At 32.9% G+C, this 19,735-nt stretch overlaps 1 protein-coding gene across 1 annotated transcript in view; it reads right to left on the bottom strand.

The window, feature by feature from the left end:
- The window catches only part of LOC111618410 (elongation factor 1-beta-like), a 48,839-nt gene that overhangs the window by 14,469 nt on the left and 14,635 nt on the right, over nucleotides 1–19,735 (bottom strand). The window contains exon 2 of the mRNA XM_023359940.1: nucleotides 10,852–10,974. Coding sequence (XP_023215708.1) covers nucleotides 10,852–10,974 — 123 coding nt within the window. The remainder of the gene's footprint in view (nucleotides 1–10,851; nucleotides 10,975–19,735) is intronic.

Here is a 19,735-nt window from a genome sequence, read left to right as displayed (position 1 = left end):
ATTCTATTTTGTGGACATACCCTACTCTCTACTAGTAAATAATTAGTTTTTCCGTTTTTTATAATGATTTTAATTTATATAAATTTCAATCTAATTTTTGTTTTCTTTTATCTGTTCTGTAAGATGACCCCAGATTTTGGGGGTCTTTTTTTATGATTCAACTATCGTCTTATATGCGCAGATATATGGTAAACAGTGCACAAATTAATTGCCTCAGAACACAAAAATTGTTATTTTGTTTATTAAATAGAAAAAAAAAAGTTAAATTAATATTTTGTCATTAAATGATAGAACATAACATTCATATTCAGGAGGGTAAATTTGTACACAAAGATCACAAAACCCAATAAATTTGAAAAGCCAAACAACCATTGATTACATTGGGCTACTTTTCCATGAGTAATTAATTACTAAATAATTTGTCACTAGAGGGAAACATTAGGTGCCATCTATTGGATTCTTCAGAAAGTAATTTCATTTTCTTTCCATGGAAAAAATACAATATTTTTATATTAAATAAATATTTTATTGAATTATATATTGACCATTTTAGTCAAATACCTGTTGCCATCGTGTCTGGTAACAGCATGATTCCACGTTCATAAAAGTTTTGATCTTTGCTTACAAAAAACTGATCCAAGTGATTTTTGACATTGTCATTTCAAGTAAATGTCTTAGTTTAAAAAATTTTATATAGACTAGAACAAGTAATAATCTGAGGGTGCCTGATCTGGCAAATATGGCTGGTGTGATAGCACATCCCATCTAAGCTGTAACAGTTTCTAATGAGTTACCAAACTTGTCTGAAATTTGGCATTATCATGATAAAACACTACACCTTTTTCGTTGATCAATTCTGGCCTTTTCTGTTTGATGATATTACTCAATTTATCTATTATACTATAGATACTATTATTTATCTATTTCTACTCAATTTGTTTACTCGATGGCAGTACACTTTTGAATCAATTGCTAAATTGTCTGGTAAAAGCTCAAAAAAAAAAAAAAAATTTTCTTAAAATCCCACCAAAGAGAGCAACTCTCTTTAAGAACATGTAAAACCCATATATCAAGCTTTGAAATAAAACCAATTTGTTTCAAGTAATCATAAACGGTTCAATTTGACAAATTTAATTGCTTAGTGATTTCACATGTTATTTGGCAGTTTGCTTCAATCAGTACTTTTATTTTGTTTTCATTGGCTTCAACAGGCCATCCAGAACATGGTGCATCTTCAATATTGAAATTGCGAGAACAAAATTTTGTAAACCAGTTTTGGCACTATTTTTCTTTCAACACATCTTCTCCATACATGTACCACAATTTTTTTCTTGCTTGAACAGCATTTTCATTTTTTGGTAATAAGAAAGCAAAATATGTGGGAAATGATGCTTTCAATTTTCCATATTTAATGGGACACCGAAAAAAAAAAAAAAAAAAAAAGCGATTGTACAGAATCAAACAAAATTTTTTTACAAATAAGCCTTAAAATGTCAGCTATCAAAGTATATAATGAAAATTTGGTTTAAAATGAAATTGGCTGGTAAAATACATCTAATTCCTCTAGTAATAAAAAAAATGAAATTACTTTCTGAACAACCCAATTTTATTAAATTTAATAATTACATTTAAATTTTGCACCTGCACAGTAAGTGAGCATTGTGGGTTTGAGTCCCACTCTGGGCCAATTCTTTTCTTCCATAATATTCTAAATTATTTAATAAATAGTAATTTAATAAGAGATGGTGCCTAATGTCTCCCTGTAGTGACAAATTATTTAGTAAGTAATTAAATATAATCGCAGAGAAATAGCTTTATGTAATCCGGTGGTTGTTTGGGTAAATATATATTCACAGATCAATTTATAAGAAAGACTACAGATGGGTCTGTTTTTTGTAATATTCTGTATTCATATCTTATCTGTCAAGTTAATTCCAACAATCAAGGAACAATTTCATGGCAAAATCCTGCATTTTCCAAGACAACTCTGCACCATGTCACCAGACCAAGATGGCAAGTAAAATATAAAGTGTCCTTTATGGTTTATTGACATTGTTGTCACTTAAACTGACACACAAATTCTTTAAGTAAAAAAGATTCCTACAAGAGCTCCAGATCAGATGCCTAAGCTGGTCAGATAAGTGTGAGATACTGTGGGCTAGTAGGGTTAGTGGTTCCCTAAATACTGCTTAATTGGCAACAGATCAGCAAGACCCACTCACATCGTCTTTGGATTGCTAGGAGGGCTACAAGATCAAGTGGAGAATGCCATGAGTAATAGGTGTCCAAGGTTTGATAGAGACAGGTAGCCAGGTTAACAAATAGAATACAAGTTTAATATACAGTAGAACCTCGATTATCCGCCCTAATTGGGGACTGGGGTTGGTCGGATAATTGAAAAGTCGGATAACCGAAAAGTATGAAAAAATCCATTACAGTAGAGTCTCGATTATCCGACCCAATTGGGGACTGGGGTTGGTCGGATAATTGAAAAGTCGGATAACCGAAAAGTATGAAAAAATCCATTATTAGTGTAGTATATTATTATATCCCATGTAATTAGTATATNCTCGGTTCATAAAGGTCCCGTTTATACAGTAGAACCTCGATTATCCGCCCTAATTGGGGACTGGGGTTGGTCGGATAATTGAAAAGTCGGATAACCGAAAAGTATGAAAAAATCCATTATTAGTGTAGTATATTATTATATCCCATGTAATTAGTATATCGCTATTAACCTATTTTGCGTTGAATTTTCATCGATGTTAAGCCTAACAAAATTTTTTTTTAAATAATAATCGTCGCTATTGTAGCGCCACATCACTAGCGGACATTTGAAATTTGCCGACTAGGACAGTTGGTTAACCGAGGGGTCGGTTGATCGGGGGGTGGATAATCGAGGTTCTACTGTATATCTAAAACTAAAAGTATACAGAAATATGGAATGTATGTCTAAAACTACATGACTATGTATTTACATGCTCCGTTCACGTTCTATCTGGAGAGAGAGAGTTTGCATATGGCTATTGAAATACGTCAGAGAGAGATGCTATTCTTTGTCTTGGTTGAGGTCGAGCCGCTTTCTTATAAGGCGATTTGAGCCATCATCTTCTATGACAATGGCAAAGAGGGAGCCTTGGAAGGAGTCTGTTCTATTTGGCATCTTGGAATGCTGTCTGTGGTGAGTGAATCTTCCTCTCCGGGAGAAGTTGCTTCCCAAAGACGAACACCCTGAAGTGTGGGTGCTTCGTCCTTATATTCGATTTTACCTTGGAAACTGTTCAGGTGATCAGTTGTTGTTGAGGATAAAGGTTGATTTTTGCAGATGTGAATTTATAGGTCTCTATCAACGATGCTATAATGTCACTTACATGCAGCTGTCATGACCATATTTGGTCTGAAACTTGTACGCTTCCTTCTATTTACTAGTTGACAATCGACTTTCTCCTCCTTTAACCTGTCCTACGTTGATCCTGAAAATATTCATGTTGACCTCATTGACCTGCACGGGCGATCCTGAAAATTTCCGTGTTTACATTGGAATGTTTTTGATACTAGATGTTGCTTCGTGTCACAATTTTTATATTACATTTTTATATTATAATTTTTATATTATTCAATATATATATTTTGTTTGTGAAACATAAAAAATAATTTTTTACAATACAGTAAACATGATTATTATTTAAAAAAAAAAATTAAGCTTAACATCGACGAAAATTCAACATGACATCACAGCCAACAAATAACAATTTCAACATCCAATAGGTTAACTATAAGCTGTTTAACTTAACACTCGGATGTTATAATTCTCTCCCAGTTGTTGATAGAAAAGGTTGTCATTCAATCTGTTTTCTGTGCAATGTTTTCTTAACAATTGCAACAGAGATAGGCTTAAAAATTTTCTTAAATTTGTGCACAATTGTGCCTACGATCCTCACATAAGGATGCAACTATGCAGACACAAGCAAGCAAGAATATGTGGCAAGAAGTGATGTTTCACATACTCGTTAATTATGACCACACCCAATGCAAGTGAATAGGAGAAAGTGGTGTGGAGATGATAGCATATGTTCATGTTGAACTTGTCACATAGAATTGTGAATTATCACACTGTTATATTCTGTTATATCACACAAGTACTGTTTTACATTAAATTGTTTCAATACCCACGATCAAGATGATGTTTTTCCCCATATTTTCAGGTGTAAATAAACAGTTTTAATTAATTTTTCTTTAACAGTGAGTCCATTGTACAGAAAATGACAGTATTCATTGAGAGCCAGAAATTCACTCTCACCAGCAAGATTTCTCATTTCTCACTTGTGCATGGTTTTCCTTTGCAAAAACTATATCATACTTACATTTACATCTGATCTCAATCCCATTAAGAACTACTGGCATATTATGGGAACAAAAACTGCAGAGACATGGCTCAAAAATAAACTTCAGGAGTATATTAGAAGAGTTTGGTATCATGAGCTTGGTACAGAACATGTGAAGAAACTCATTCATACTATGATGGACTACTGTAAAATCATTATTGAGGATTGAGATGGCCCTACAAAGTATCAGGATCCCATTTAATGAGAAAATTGTTCATGTTATGTTTTCCAGGCCTGTTAATGCATAAACCCCTCTTTTTGCTTCCATAACAATAACAGATTCTCATGATAGCACTCATTAACAGTAACACTTGACAAGGCTGTAGTGTGAAATAATACTATAATAATATGAAAGTTCAACATATCTTTATATTTAATAAATTGTATTTTTTTTTTGGTTTATTTTTCTTGGTTTCTTCTATGTACTATATATATTATTACAAACTATCTTACAAATCACAATCATAGTTTAACTGTAAGATCTGAAAATTACTTCTTTCTCTGTACCCAGAGATGAAATTGATTTTACCCCTCAGTCTTCAAAGGAGACTTGTACAGCAAAACCAGTAAAACAACTTTCCCTTTAATCTGTTCAAAATGAAATCAGCTGAACACAAAAATCAACTAAAATGGGGTTAGAGTTAAATATGCTACATTACACATCTCTTACTGCATCTGCATTATGTAGTTCACACTATGGTTTCTCTAAAGGAATCCTGGCTGTTTTTTAACCTGGAAAATATCCCAGGAAATTTTGCAAATAGAAATTAACTCTCAAACTGTCAGAATACATTTATATTTATTAATTTTAAGCCTGCTTATTTTTTAAATTTTTGTTTGTTATGGCATGTCACAGATTGTCAATAATCAGTACGTAGCCTATTTGTGGCAGGACTGAAAATTCTTTACTTGTCAGAACCTGTAATATCATGAATGCACTGATGCTGTCTTAATTTAACCATGCCCAGTAGCTTCAATAACTGCATTATGCCAGGTTGTGCAAATTGGGCAAAGATACAAATGAGTATGAAGTATGCAAGTATGAAGTTTTTCTTCATAAACCTGATAATTAAAGCCAAATGAACTGCCAAATTATCAGGCAATAAGCTTGATGCTGCTATTAAAGCAGCAGAGGTAAACAAATAAAGAATACTAGATGGCAAAAAAGTACTGCAACACATCTCAAAAATGAACCAGAAATCTTAGAGGCTACAGGTGCAAAAATATATAACATCTGTCTTCTCTTAAATGCATTAAAGATGCATTTAATTCCACTCACATCAACTGAATCGGAAAGGACATTCTCAGTAGCAGGACTTTTCATTACTAAATTAAGAACCAGATTCGGTGATCGGAGTATTGAACATTTTTGCTTTTTAAAATCTTAATACAAAATATTATTGTAAATTTTCATACGTTTTATTTAAAAACGAAAATTACCTATTAAGTTAGAAGTTTGATCTAAGTTCATTTTTTCCTTAAATTTTTCAACTCAATTCAAAGGCATTTTTTGTTGTTGTTGTAAGCAGTTTTCAACAAACTTTTTTCTATTTGTGAAAATTTCTAGGTAATTCAAAGGTAATTTTTAATACATGTTTTACACAGCATTATTATTATTTTGGAGGTTGCAGGATGTATTAAATTACTTAAAAAATGAAAAGTAATTATATCATATGACTTCAAGATTTATTTTATATCTTAAAAATAATTAATTATATCCCAGGATCCCAGGAAACAGATCACTTTTTTCTCTGAATTCCAAGACAAGCAAAGGGCTGGGAAATGAGAAACCCTAGTTTACACACATTTTTTGGCATAATCATTAGGTTGTGCAATTTCCACATATGTATGCATTTTGATGAAGATGGCATTTCTTAGGTTTGGATGAGAATAAAAGTTTATTTTTGATTGATTGATTGATATTATTTTTGATCTTTAAAAATAATATACAGTCAATCCCCCTATAAGATCATAGATACGTTCCATTCTTTAGGAATCCGATTTCTTACGAGTCCTTCCAATCACAGCCCGACACGTGTCAAGTTTACGGACTACGGCTGATTGAAAAGTTTTCTTCCATAAAATTAATCGATTCTAGACTAATCCGACTCAACATTTCCAAAATACGTATATATTTTTTGGAAATAATCCGTATAAACTACGCTATAAACAAAAAATTGTAGGATTACTTACCGAGTATGCACCATTCGACAACCCCATTGCTAAAGCTTGTTTTCGTCGCGAAGCAGCACACCAAACCACGGCCGATTTCTGATAACTTATTTTTCTGCGAAAACTTCGTTGAACTTCGGAGACATCATTAATATAAATAATTTTAATCGCCGTTGAATAAGAAATGTTTCTTTCACAAGAAATGTATAAAATTACAGTACTGTATTAGACTTACGGTACCTAATTTACATACTGACAGACGATAGTTAGCGTAAAAATCTCCGTAGCGTGGCGCCACGCTAGACGGCGGAAATTATATATTTAATTATAACAAAGTTACAATAAGTTAATATATAATTATATATACAGTACCTAATTTATATATAATTAATATATAATTATATGTACAGTACCTAATTTATATATAATTTATATAATACTGTCCAGATGATAGAAATCTCTCCATAGCGTGGCGCTACAGACGGCAGGAAAGTAGTTCGGCTGCCCGATGACGTTTTACGTAATTATAAGAGTTTTTTTTACCTTTTTTTTACGGATACTGTCACAATTTTTTCGCAGTTTTATAGGAATCGTAATTATAGGGGGGGTCGACTGTACTGTAATAGCGAGGTTGTGGCTGAAGTTTTCATTTCTAAAATGTGAATGTCGACTACTGCTTACAAGATAGTGGTGCTCAACGTTCACATTTTAGAGAAAAAACTTCGGTCACAACCTCGCTAACAATCAAAATTTTGCACTGATATGTGGATTTGCTCAACTAAAGAAATCTGCATTTAATTATATATTTTCATTAATTTAAAAATATGTTAATGATTATGTATAAAAACAACAACTTCTCTTATAATTATCAATCATTTTAAATAAAATTGCAAGAGTGAATCTAAAAGTTAGGACTGCATAAATTTTACAAACCAAGTAACTATATACAGTATAACCTCCAAATAGAAGACACCACTAGGACCGAGTCTGCTATGTCAATAAGTCTGCTATTAGGAGGCACTGTACATGCTGGCAGCTATACTAAATTTTAATGTGTTCATTATAGAATAGTGAAGAATACAAACGATTACAAAAATATCAAATTTGCATTAGGAATGTGAATATGCCAAAAAGTATAAGTAGGATATATAGTTGAAATATGTATACAGTGTATTATTTATCTTTCCAGCTGTAAAAATCTCATTTTAAATTGAATTCTAAATAGCAAACAGATTGAATAAATACTTTAAAAGGAACATAAAAATTACGATAAAACAAGCATTGATTAATTTAATTATTAATTCATCAAAAACAAAGTAATAAAAAACAAAATTTATTTATTGTGACATCATCACAATGCCAGGCTGCAATTTTTAATCATGTTTTTAATTTAATATATGCTCTCCACCTCAAATTAGCAGTGGCTTGCCCCTATACATCATACTTTTCTTTTAATTAACAATAGTGTCTTGCCAGTCATCCATTCACTACTTTCAGGAGAAAACTTTTGAATTGAAACAACATGCCTTCCATTTTGCAACAGTTCATAGCTGGTCTCAGATTTCATCTATCTAACTCCTTTCTTGAGATTAAGGAAATGGACAGAAGATAATGGGAATTTATAGATCTACAATATTTTCAAATCGCAGCCCAAAAATGAAACTATTGTTATGAACAGAAGGGTAAATGAAAGTCAGTTTAAGCAATGAGAGTTTGGCTTAAGGCAATTTGCTAGCCACTTTAAGGAATGGTAAAGGTATTCAGTAATCTTGCATTTATAAATGTCTCTTATAAAGTGAATAATAAAAATCAATATAATGATTTGTCTTCTTTGTAGTTATTAAGTAGGTGCAATTTTTTTGAACATTTTTGCTTTTTTCAATAAATGATTTATTAAAAATTACATCTAAGCTACACAAAACTGTTAAGATCATAAATGCAAGAATACAAAATATCTTACCACATTCTAAAATGACAAACAAATTGTCTTCATAATATGACCTTTGAACTTGCACCATAAACACTACAGCCATAATCATTTTAAGTTTCTTTTCATTATTAATGTATTACAGTTTTTGTTGAATGTAAGAATAACTCAGAAAAAGTTTATGGTTTCTTGGTATCATTAGCTTAATTTCAGCAATAGCACAGACATTTAATAGCATTAAATGTATGACAATAATAAGCAGTGACTGACAACTTAACCAGATTAGTATTCTCTAACAGATAAAGAATATTGTTTTTACAACCTGTCCCCTCCCCTATTCTTATTTTCAACCAGTCTTAATTTGATATCTATGGTCAAAATTTGTCAACTAAGAGAGTATTTGAACTGATTCTGTTTTCATTTTAAAATATTTCTTACATAATTATTGCAGAATATTGAACATGGTCATTGTGTTTTCATAAGGTTGGTTATGGATGACAGCATTTATTTAAAGGTAAATATAGATATCCTATTTGAAGGATTGTAAAAATGTCCATTAACAGAGGTTTCATGTTCTGTTAAAACACAAAAACAACAATCATACTTTAAACTTGGCATCAAATTTTAAATTGGATAAATTATAAACTTTAATATTTAATTAAAACTTAAAGATTTGTTTTTAAGGAGAAATGACAGTTTAAAATGTCAAAAGTTATAAAATTTGAAATAAAATATCCTTTCACTTAATTAGCATTGCTTTTAAAATGCTACAAGAAGTTATTTGTGTAAATGTTTTTTATATCAATACTCTAGTATATATCCTTTCAAAAGAAAATGGTTTTAAAAAAAATTTAACTTTAAAATAAATTCAAAGAAGTGTGTATATTAAATAAATATTTTATTGAATTATATATTGACCATTTTAGTCAAATACCTGTTGCCATCGTGTCTGGTAACAGCATGATTCCACGTTCATAAAAGTTTTGATCTTTGCTTACAAAAAACTGATCCAAGTGATTTTTGACATTGTCATTTCAAGTAAATGTCTTAGTTTAAAAAATTTTATATAGACTAGAACAAGTAATAATCTGAGGGTGCCTGATCTGGCAAATATGGCTGGTGTGATAGCACATCCCATCTAAGCTGTAACAGTTTCTAATGAGTTACCAAACTTGTCTGAAATTTGGCATTATCATGATAAAACACTACACCTTTTTCGTTGATCAATTCTGGCCTTTTCTGTTTGATGATATTACTCAATTTATCTATTATACTATAGATACTATTATTTATCTATTTCTACTCAATTTGTTTACTCGATGGCAGTACACTTTTGAATCAATTGCTAAATTGTCTGGTAAAAGCTCAAAAAAAAAAAAAAAATTTTCTTAAAATCCCACCAAAGAGAGCAACTCTCTTTAAGAACATGTAAAACCCATATATCAAGCTTTGAAATAAAACCAATTTGTTTCAAGTAATCATAAACGGTTCAATTTGACAAATTTAATTGCTTAGTGATTTCACATGTTATTTGGCAGTTTGCTTCAATCAGTACTTTTATTTTGTTTTCATTGGCTTCAACAGGCCATCCAGAACATGGTGCATCTTCAATATTGAAATTGCGAGAACAAAATTTTGTAAACCAGTTTTGGCACTATTTTTCTTTCAACACATCTTCTCCATACATGTACCACAATTTTTTTCTTGCTTGAACAGCATTTTCATTTTTTGGTAATAAGAAAGCAAAATATGTGGGAAATGATGCTTTCAATTTTCCATATTTAATGGGACACCGAAAAAAAAAAAAAAAAAAAAAGCGATTGTACAGAATCAAACAAAATTTTTTTACAAATAAGCCTTAAAATGTCAGCTATCAAAGTATATAATGAAAATTTGGTTTAAAATGAAATTGGCTGGNTCAAAAGTTATAAAATTTGAAATAAAATATCCTTTCACTTAATTAGCATTGCTTTTAAAATGCTACAAGAAGTTATTTGTGTAAATGTTTTTTATATCAATACTCTAGTATATATCCTTTCAAAAGAAAATGGTTTTAAAAAAAATTTAACTTTAAAATACTATTTAAACTTAATTTTAAAAATAACTAGACAACCCATTACCTGCTGAGTCAATACTTAAAATTTATAAAGAATAGGAGAACTGTAATAGTAGTGTTTTATAGAGGTGTAATGCCTCCTCATATCTCATTTTACAGATTTCTCCTTGAACTTAGTCCCACATGACCAAATAAACTTTGGTCATGTGAGACAAGATGAGAGCTGATGCTGTGACACAGATAGTTGAGACTATGTAGATGTAAAAGCTTATGTATTATTCTAGTTAATAAAAATAAATTTAAAAACTCACCCAATTATCTCGTGTTCATGTGATTTAATATGTTTATACCATCTTAATGCATGGGCATATGTAGATGGAGGAGGTTTCCTTAATTGTTGAACGACTTTAGTATCTGCTTCAGATTTTTGATACCTGCAACATAAAACAGTGAGAAAGTATACTTAATTAAAATGTCAGATTTTTAAACTATTTTTTGCAATTTGATTTCTTAAGAATTAAAATATATTCTTGTTAGTCTTTTCTAACTTTTTAATAGAAAACAAACAACAACATTAATATTCTGGAAAAACTTCACATATTTAAAAAAACTGTTTTTATTGATCATGTTTTTTGAGAATGGAGTGATATAATTACCTCTTTCTAACCTGTTACCGGTGCGTCTACTAACTCTTAACGATCAAAAACGAACCCTTTCTGTGTCACAGCATCAGCTCTCATCTTGTCTCACATGACCAAAGGGTTCGTTTTGGATCGTTAAGAGTTAGTAGACGCACCGGTAACAGGTTAGAAAGAGGTAATTATATTACTATTCTCCGGTGTTGTGGTAAAGATGAGTGAGAATGGAGTGGAAGTGGTAGAAGAGAGGCCACCCCATCTCTCACATTTACAGACACACAATTAAATTCTACATTTGGTTGTTAATTAGAAGTGAATGAAATTTGAGTTGCAAGGCTTGAAGACATCACACAAATCAGGTCAAACATCTACAAGATATGCTATATTTCAAAACAGACACATTGGTGTCTCATACTTCAAATTTAATTCATTCCAGGAGACCATTTGAAGTCCAAAGCAACTTTTCCCATTAATAATAATAAAAAGTAAATTTATCCATTACCAAACCTTAAACAATACCCATTTTGATAAATTTAAACACAAAAACATAAATATGTAAACACAGTATAAGAAAATGAAAATTACATTTACTGGTGCACAATTGACTTCAGTATCTTAAATACGGCTGCCAGATTCGCCACACATGTACTGCTTTCAAGCTTTGCAATAAGTTCTTGTTTGATCTGAATCATTAATATTACAGCCTTCCTCTTATTTGTTAGACTTCATTGTTTACACACTTCTCAGATGCTATGATTAATAAGTGAAGGTGATACCGAGTTGGAAGAAGTTGCATATTGCTAACAGCTATCATTAGTTAACATATATGTGTGGTTTAATTAAAACATTTATGAAATTTAATGCATTATTGCTAATTTGAGATTGTATTTTTTGTTTTTTTGTGTTTGAAGTTAGTCTTTTGAAGTACGAGGTAGAGTAAGACCCCGCTTAACACTGCCTCGATTAACACAGTCTGTTTGAAGCCTTAAAATAATAATAAATAAATAAAAAAAAGCTCAAAATTTATGCCAATTCAAATTATCATGGCATTTCATTGATTTGTATATAATACAATTATTCCCAAACACAAACCAATCAGCAAAAGGTGGCAATTCACTATAGCACTGTGCTATTTTTAAATCTATGTTTGTTTGGTGCAATTTTGGTAAAAATATAACATCATGGATGCCATATGCATTAACTGATATATGCATGAATGACGTGTGGAAGAAGTTATGCTGAAGGTATCCAAGAATTCTCAATGAGAAGAGCCTATCACTGTATTGTTAGGTTGATCAAATCAAATTGTCAACCTAATCAATACAGCAGAACTAAGTGATGTAGACGAGCAGGATATTGAGAAGTTACTGCAAGTTCCTGGTGAGAGCCTTACCAATGTCCTTTTGAGAACTGACAGAATAAGGAATTTCTCTACAGATTTCTTTAATAAAAGTTTGTTAACGATAATAAAACCATTGATCAAATTGTAGCAAATGATCCAGATTTTGAAAGGAGTACAAAAGCAAGACGAGGTTTTTTGATGCAATCTCCTGCTACCGACATTTGACACTTGCTTATGGAAAGAAAAAAATCAACAAATGAAACTACACAGCTTTATTGCAAAAAACAAGAATTTCAGAAGAGCCAGGCCCTTCATCACAAAAAATGAACTTACATTGTGTGCATATGTTTGTGTTATTTAACATATATTATTGTGCAAATTAATATAAAATTAACGTAAAATCTGTTTTTTTTTCTTTGGTTGCATGTTCCCCTTACCCCATGTGTTAAACAAGTGTTAAAATGACCTCATTTAACACTTTCATTTAGCACTTTATTGTCTAGGAATATATCTCTTGCATTACTGTACTGTAATGTAGGGAATATGTTACTGTACCACAATAATAACAGAAAATTTTATTTTACTACTTGATGCTATCAATACTTTTTAGTTATCAACTCTCATAAGCTATTTGGAATATTAGTATAATTCATAATGTAACCATATATAAGGATTATGCAGACAGTTAATTGTAAATGAGAAGAAACTTCATTACAGCTTTTAAACTTATAATACATCCAATTTGATAGCAGAAGATTCAAATAAACTAATTTTTAATATAAAAGGATATTATATCAAATTTCAATCTTATAAAGATTCCTTAAATATCACACTACAGGCTGCCATTGCAACCACAGGCCCACCAGTGGCCAAGCTGTTTCATTCCCCGAACACTGGGAGTTCGATCTTGGGTTCGCTCCTTGCCAAGACAGGCTGGCCACATGGAACTTTCTGGGTTTTCTCCACATCTGTAACGCCTGAATAGGGGCCAGTTACCCTTAAAAAGAGCTCCCAGAAGGCATCCCCTCTAGGCAGCGTGCCCAAGTGTTGCATTAACATAACTTAATAAAACACACAAACATTGCAACCACAGTTTCACTTCAAAAATGTCTCCATCTTTAAACTTTTATAAAATTTATTGTTTAAATACAGGTTCTCAAATAAAATTTGCTTAATAACATCCTTAAATAACCTACTGAAATTTGCAGCGGCAAAATCTTGGTATAGCTATATTAAAACAATTAACTATGAGTGCATCAACAATTTCCAGAGAAATCAGGGAGGGAGGAGAATGTCTTATATAAAACTTCAAATCAAAATATGGGGGCAAGATTTGTTATATGTAAGGAACAGATTTTTGTGCTAAAAAATTTGAATATCTTTATTTTTTAAGTGATAAAAATTACAGAAATATTTGATGAAATTCCAAAATATGTTGAAAATAAAAAATATTCCTTAAACATTTCATTATTTTTACATGCAACACACAGTTTTTATAAGCTATAAATAAGCATTCAGCAGTGACAGCCTTCACCTATAGTAATTTCTTTATGGTTACAATGCATTATGAATGCCATCTCCAAATTCATTATGGATATGTCTGTTATCTCAAAACAAAGCCTTATATTGTAAAAAAGTCCATTCCACATCACATGAAGTCAGCATACTTGATAAGCAGAATATCACTAACATATATTTCTAATAATTTTCCATTGAGAAATGTTTAATGAAAATCATTAATGTATATTAAACATTGAGATAAAATATTCAACAAAACTCACTCAGCAAATAATAAAGTACACCACACCTTAAGTTGTTGAGAAAAATTTATTAAAACATAACTAACATTTTCAGCCAAATCAGGAGCACAAATATAATGTCAATAAGGGATCCAATGCCACAGTATTATCTCAGATGGCACAGGCTAAAGGCTCCATAGTAAAATGGGAGGAAGCAGATAGTGTTAAGTCTGTGCACTCTCTGACTTTGGCAATGAGCACAGAAAATATTGAAATTTATAAGGCTACAAGATACATGCATTAATGCAAAGGATGCAGAAGAGCTACCATCTGTGTGGAAGTATTTAGTTAAAAAGTTTTTTAAGATCTCATAACTTATGCCTTAATTTTTATTTTTGCATTTTTTTTACATTTTTTGTATATTATATATGATATTATTACATGATATATGCTATATCTGTTTGTTGTTTTATTGTATTTTTATACATGTATATATATTTTGTTATAATTCTTCTGTTAATTTTGTATTTGAATTTGTTCCACTGTATTTGTATGTGAATTTATATATTTCATTTTTAGAGCATACTAGATTGATTTTCATTTCAGTGTTGACATATGTACTGAGCAGCGACATTATACATTCGTTAAAACAAAGATTTTTTTTAAAATATTTTTATTTTTTCTGTTTATTATTATTGAGTACGTATACATTTGCATTAAATTAATATTAAAATGCTAAATGTTTAGGTTCCCACGAGTCAAGTTATTAAACTTAATCTATATATATAATCAAGACCAGTTGATAATAATAATAAGCGCAGAGCCCAAACAGTTAGGAGTTGAAAGCTAAAATTTGGTATACAGTTAGGGTACATCACAAAAACGCACACTAAGAAGGGACTTTTTGAAATTCCTCCCCCAGGGGAGAGGGACAGGATTAAGCTTAACACTTTCATCAACAATGGAAGTGTTACGTAACAATGGAATTGTTAAGAGAAAGCGACGTTTTAAGAGAAAGTGCAGTTTTTTTTGTTTTTGCAGGAAATCAAAGATATTTTTAGACCCATCTAAAAATTCTCTAATTAGTCTGGAAACAGGGGACCCAATTATTGCATTCTGTGAAAACGGGTAAGGTTGACTATAATGTAATAATCTTAATCTTCGCTATTGTTACCTTTGCCCAAGCAACACCGGGCCTACTTGCTAGTAGTCCAATAAATGTCATCCAAATCCAGAGCGCTAATGAATGCAAATAGTTTATATCCTGTATCAGTTCATTCAAGAAAACACCTTACGACATAGTAGCACTTCTGGCAATCACAAATTATCATTAGTGAGACGAAATCTACTTCTTGTTGGCCAGATGCTATCTACTTCTTGTCAGTCAGACGATAGCAAGACAAAACCAACTTTAATTTTTCAGCCCAAACTGAATTAATAAACAAAATTATTTGCTTATTTTTTACTTATGTAAAACCTAACCCTATACACCTCACTGTAAATATGGGTTCATTTTACACTGATTCACTTTGTGCCAGCTTTTGTAGGAATAGAACTGCAGCATAAACTGAGGGCTACATGTATATATATTGATAATTTCCAAATTTAATAAATTTATAATTACAAGGGGAGACCAAAAAAAAACCAAACCGAGAGTGCACTGCCATTCGTAGACGTAGTAGAAAGTTCTCCTGTTACATGGGGTTAGTAGAGACCTTCACGAAACAGCTGTGCAAACAGCTTCAGTTTGTAGGTTTACATTTAAGCATAGTGTTGTGTTTCTCTTACTGTTATTTTGTTCCACATGCGAAGTTCTGGGCATCCTTCAACATCTCTCAATGATGAAAATGTTGAAAAAAGGAAATGGACATAATCGGGAGAGTGTATGAAATAATTAATAGTGTGAGAAGGGCAATAGAGGAAAGCGCAAGCAGCCATGGGAAAGGTAAAAGCATATACGATGAATATTCAAATAATACCCAGATAGCTATTAGAGGTTTAGAAGGATTGAATGATAATGAAAAGGAGTGGGTCTATAACATATTTCAGAAACACTCTGGATGCTTTGCAGGGTCAGTCAAAGAATTAACTGGAATGACCGGTGAATCACACAAGCCGATAATAGACCAGACTAAGCCAATAAATAAACGGCAATACCGTATCCCCAAGTGTCACCTATCAGGGTTAAAAGTGCTGACCAACGCATATTTGGCTGCTGGAATAATAGAGGAGAGCTCATTCATCCACTTGGAATTTGCCAATTCACACAGTGGAGAAAGGTAATGGCAAAATCAGTATGACCCTAGATCTTTGGCAGATAAACGAACTAACTCCTGCTCAGGAGTTTCCTATAGTGCACGTTGACAAAATACTAAGCAAATTTCATGGAAGTAAATATTTTTCTGTGCTTGATTTGAAGTCCGGTTATTTCCAAATAAATTTAAACCATTCTGTAAGACACGTGTATGCTTTTTCAACCCCTAAGGAAAATACCAAATGTGTCGTCTTCCCCAGGGCGCAAAAAATAGCGGCCATTTCTTTCAAGCGGTGATGTCGAGGATGTTGGCCCATTTCGTAGAGATTAACTGTTATGTCTTTCAGGACAATATAGTTTTGTTCTCAAAGTCGCTTGAAGACCATATCATATTACTAGATGAGGTTCTAAGCACCCTAAATAGAGCAAACCTGAAATTACATCCCGACAAGAGCTCCTTCATTGTTAAGGAAGTCAAATATTTAGGCCGTATTATAAATCAGAGCGGAATTCGTCCGGATATAGAAAATGTACGCGCAATCATTGGTATGAAACTACCCAAGAATGTGAAGGGTGTGTGAAGTTTCTTAGGGATGGTAGGAGTCTTTAGAGGCTTCGTACCTAAATTCTCTGAGATTGCCTTACCACTAACAAATTTAACAAAAAAAAATAGCAAATTTGTATAGTACGAGAACTGCCAGAAAAGCTTTGAGAGGTTCAAGGATATCTTAGTCAAACCCCCTCTATTGAAACATCCTAATTTTCAAGCCCCTCCCTTTCAATTGTTTACCGACTTGTCAGATAGTTGCGTAGGCGCAGTATTGGGGCAGAAAGAGGATGGGAGACTTTACCCTATAGGTTATTTTAGTCAGAAGTTTAACGGCACTGAGAAGAACTATTCTACAATTGAAAAAGAGTGTCTGGCTATAATCTTATCACTATGCCATTTTAAGCCAATTGTGTTAGGACACCAAATTGATTTACTAACCGATCACAAACCCCTCATTTTTATAGGTAACATGAACAACCACAATAAAAGGTTAATGAGGTGGTCAGCGGAGATAGCGGACTATAATGTTCAAATAAGTCACATAAAAGGAAAACATAACGAGGTGGCAGATGCTTTACCACAGATGAATGTAAATAGTAGTAGGGCCGAGAATGTGAGTGACAATGTGAGCAAGAATAGGGAGCTCTGGAGTAAAGTTGTAGAATCACAAGGAAATGATGAGTTCTTAAGGAGGATGAGGGAAAACTTGAAGGGTCATAACTGTGGTGAAGCAATTGGGGGATCCAACCGGAATTTCGATTGGAGAGTGATGTGATGATGCATATTAAACCAGGCAAAATGGGGCTGAGAAAGTGGGCCCACGCGTGTGTAGGCAAGGGTATGGTTGATAGGGTAATATGGGAGTTTCACAGTTCACCCGTCAGGGCACTTGGGAGTCGATAAAACGTGCAACCTCATCGATAGATATTACTACATCAAGAATCTAAAAAGTTGTGTGAAGAGTTTAATCAAGAGATGTAGGATCTGCCAGCAGCACAACCTGCACAGGGGTCGTGCACCCTTTCAGGAGACAGAGACTTCCGAGTTTCCCCTCCAGAAGGTTGTGATGGATATTATCGGCCCACTACAAACCACCCCGAAGGGTAACAAATATATTCTTACCATAGTAGACATATACACTCGTTATGCTGAAGCTGTCCCAATCCCAAACCAATCCACACAACAAATCGCTGATAGTTTTTTCTATCACATCATATGCAGATATGGGTGTCTCGACGTCATAGTATCAGACAGAGGGGCCAATTTCGTGTCGAGCATCTTTAGGGAAGTGTGTGATGAGTTAGCTATCAAACATAACGTCACGACTGTGTACTGCCCTTACTCAAATTCCATCTGTGAGCGTTTAAATAAAACCTTATGTAAGATTATTGCAAAAATATCAGATGGGGATAACCAGAAATGGGACGATTTTGTTGATTCAGCTCTGTTTGCATACAACAATTCTTCCCACGAATCCCCTGTATTCTTGTTGTATGGGTACGACCCACGTTTTCCGGGTGCCTTCCTGGAAGAAGATATTGAGGGGGTACGTAACATGGATCGGGGATGCGATTTCTTCAAGAAATTAAATGTAATTAGGAGAGTCGCATATGAATTAGGGAGGCAATGTAACCTAAAAAACAGGGGAAAAGAAAATTATGGGAGGAAGGACAATGGGTGTGGTTACTCTGGAAGGGGAGGAGGAAGAGTACTGGAAAATTTTCTCCAAAGTACTTGGGCCCATATAAGATAGTACAAGTGTTGGGTCCTGTAACTGTTGAACTTGGCAGTAACTGCCAAGGTGAGAGATGGGTGGTACACACCGACTGGATTAAATCATGTTACGCTCAGATATATAAAGAATGTAAAAAGAGGATCTTGCGGCACGTGAACAGAAGAGAATCACCCAAAAGAGATGAGGAAGAAGACGAAGATTCCGCATACTACTTAAGGACAGGATTATCCAGGAAAGGGTCCGTACTAAATTCCCCCACACAGGACACGGAAGAAATCGTGAATGAGAGTGCCGGAGAAAGGTGTATTGAGGATGATTATTAATAAAGCAACGCAACACCCCTGTAATACGCATGGATGTAAAGTCAACTACTGTAGACTGCACTACAGAGTGTGACTCCTAAGGGGGGGTCATATGTGGCCGTCGGCCATAATATTGTATAGGTGTAAATTTTATTTTTTGTAAGTCTTAACCTTTTCTTTGTTTCTTTGTTCTTTCGTTTCCTAAAACTTTCCACAGACCGTTATCGCCTGTGGGTAGGATTAGTGGTTCTAAGAATCGGGGAAAGACAATAGAAAGGTGGCCTGAGGAAGAGCAGCCAGGAGAGAAAGAGGAGTTTTTGACGAGACACGAAGGAAGTCGGACCTGTCATGAAGAGCTCCAAAGAACATTGGAATAGAGAGGATCGTGAAGACAGAGGTCACAATAAAAGAAGCAAGTCCTACCCACGGTGTTGATCAACCTAACATATAGAAATCCTGGGTGAATCATCCCATTTCTCATTCTTTCCTTTTATTCTACTTTCATCATTTTGTTCATTAGTATTAAGTTAGAGTTAATTTAGACATAAGTACGCACTTATCAGAAATTTATTGTATGTGATTGTAACTCGTCATAAAATCAGTTGGGATTCTTTTTTTTTTTTTTATAATTTTGT

This window comes from Centruroides sculpturatus, unplaced genomic scaffold (genome assembly GCF_000671375.1).
Source record: "Centruroides sculpturatus isolate CEXI.00-Female unplaced genomic scaffold, Cexi_2.0 scaffold10, whole genome shotgun sequence".
NCBI classification, from domain to species: Eukaryota; Metazoa; Arthropoda; class Arachnida; order Scorpiones; family Buthidae; genus Centruroides; species Centruroides sculpturatus.
This window is presented reverse-complemented; position numbering and strand designations above follow the sequence as displayed.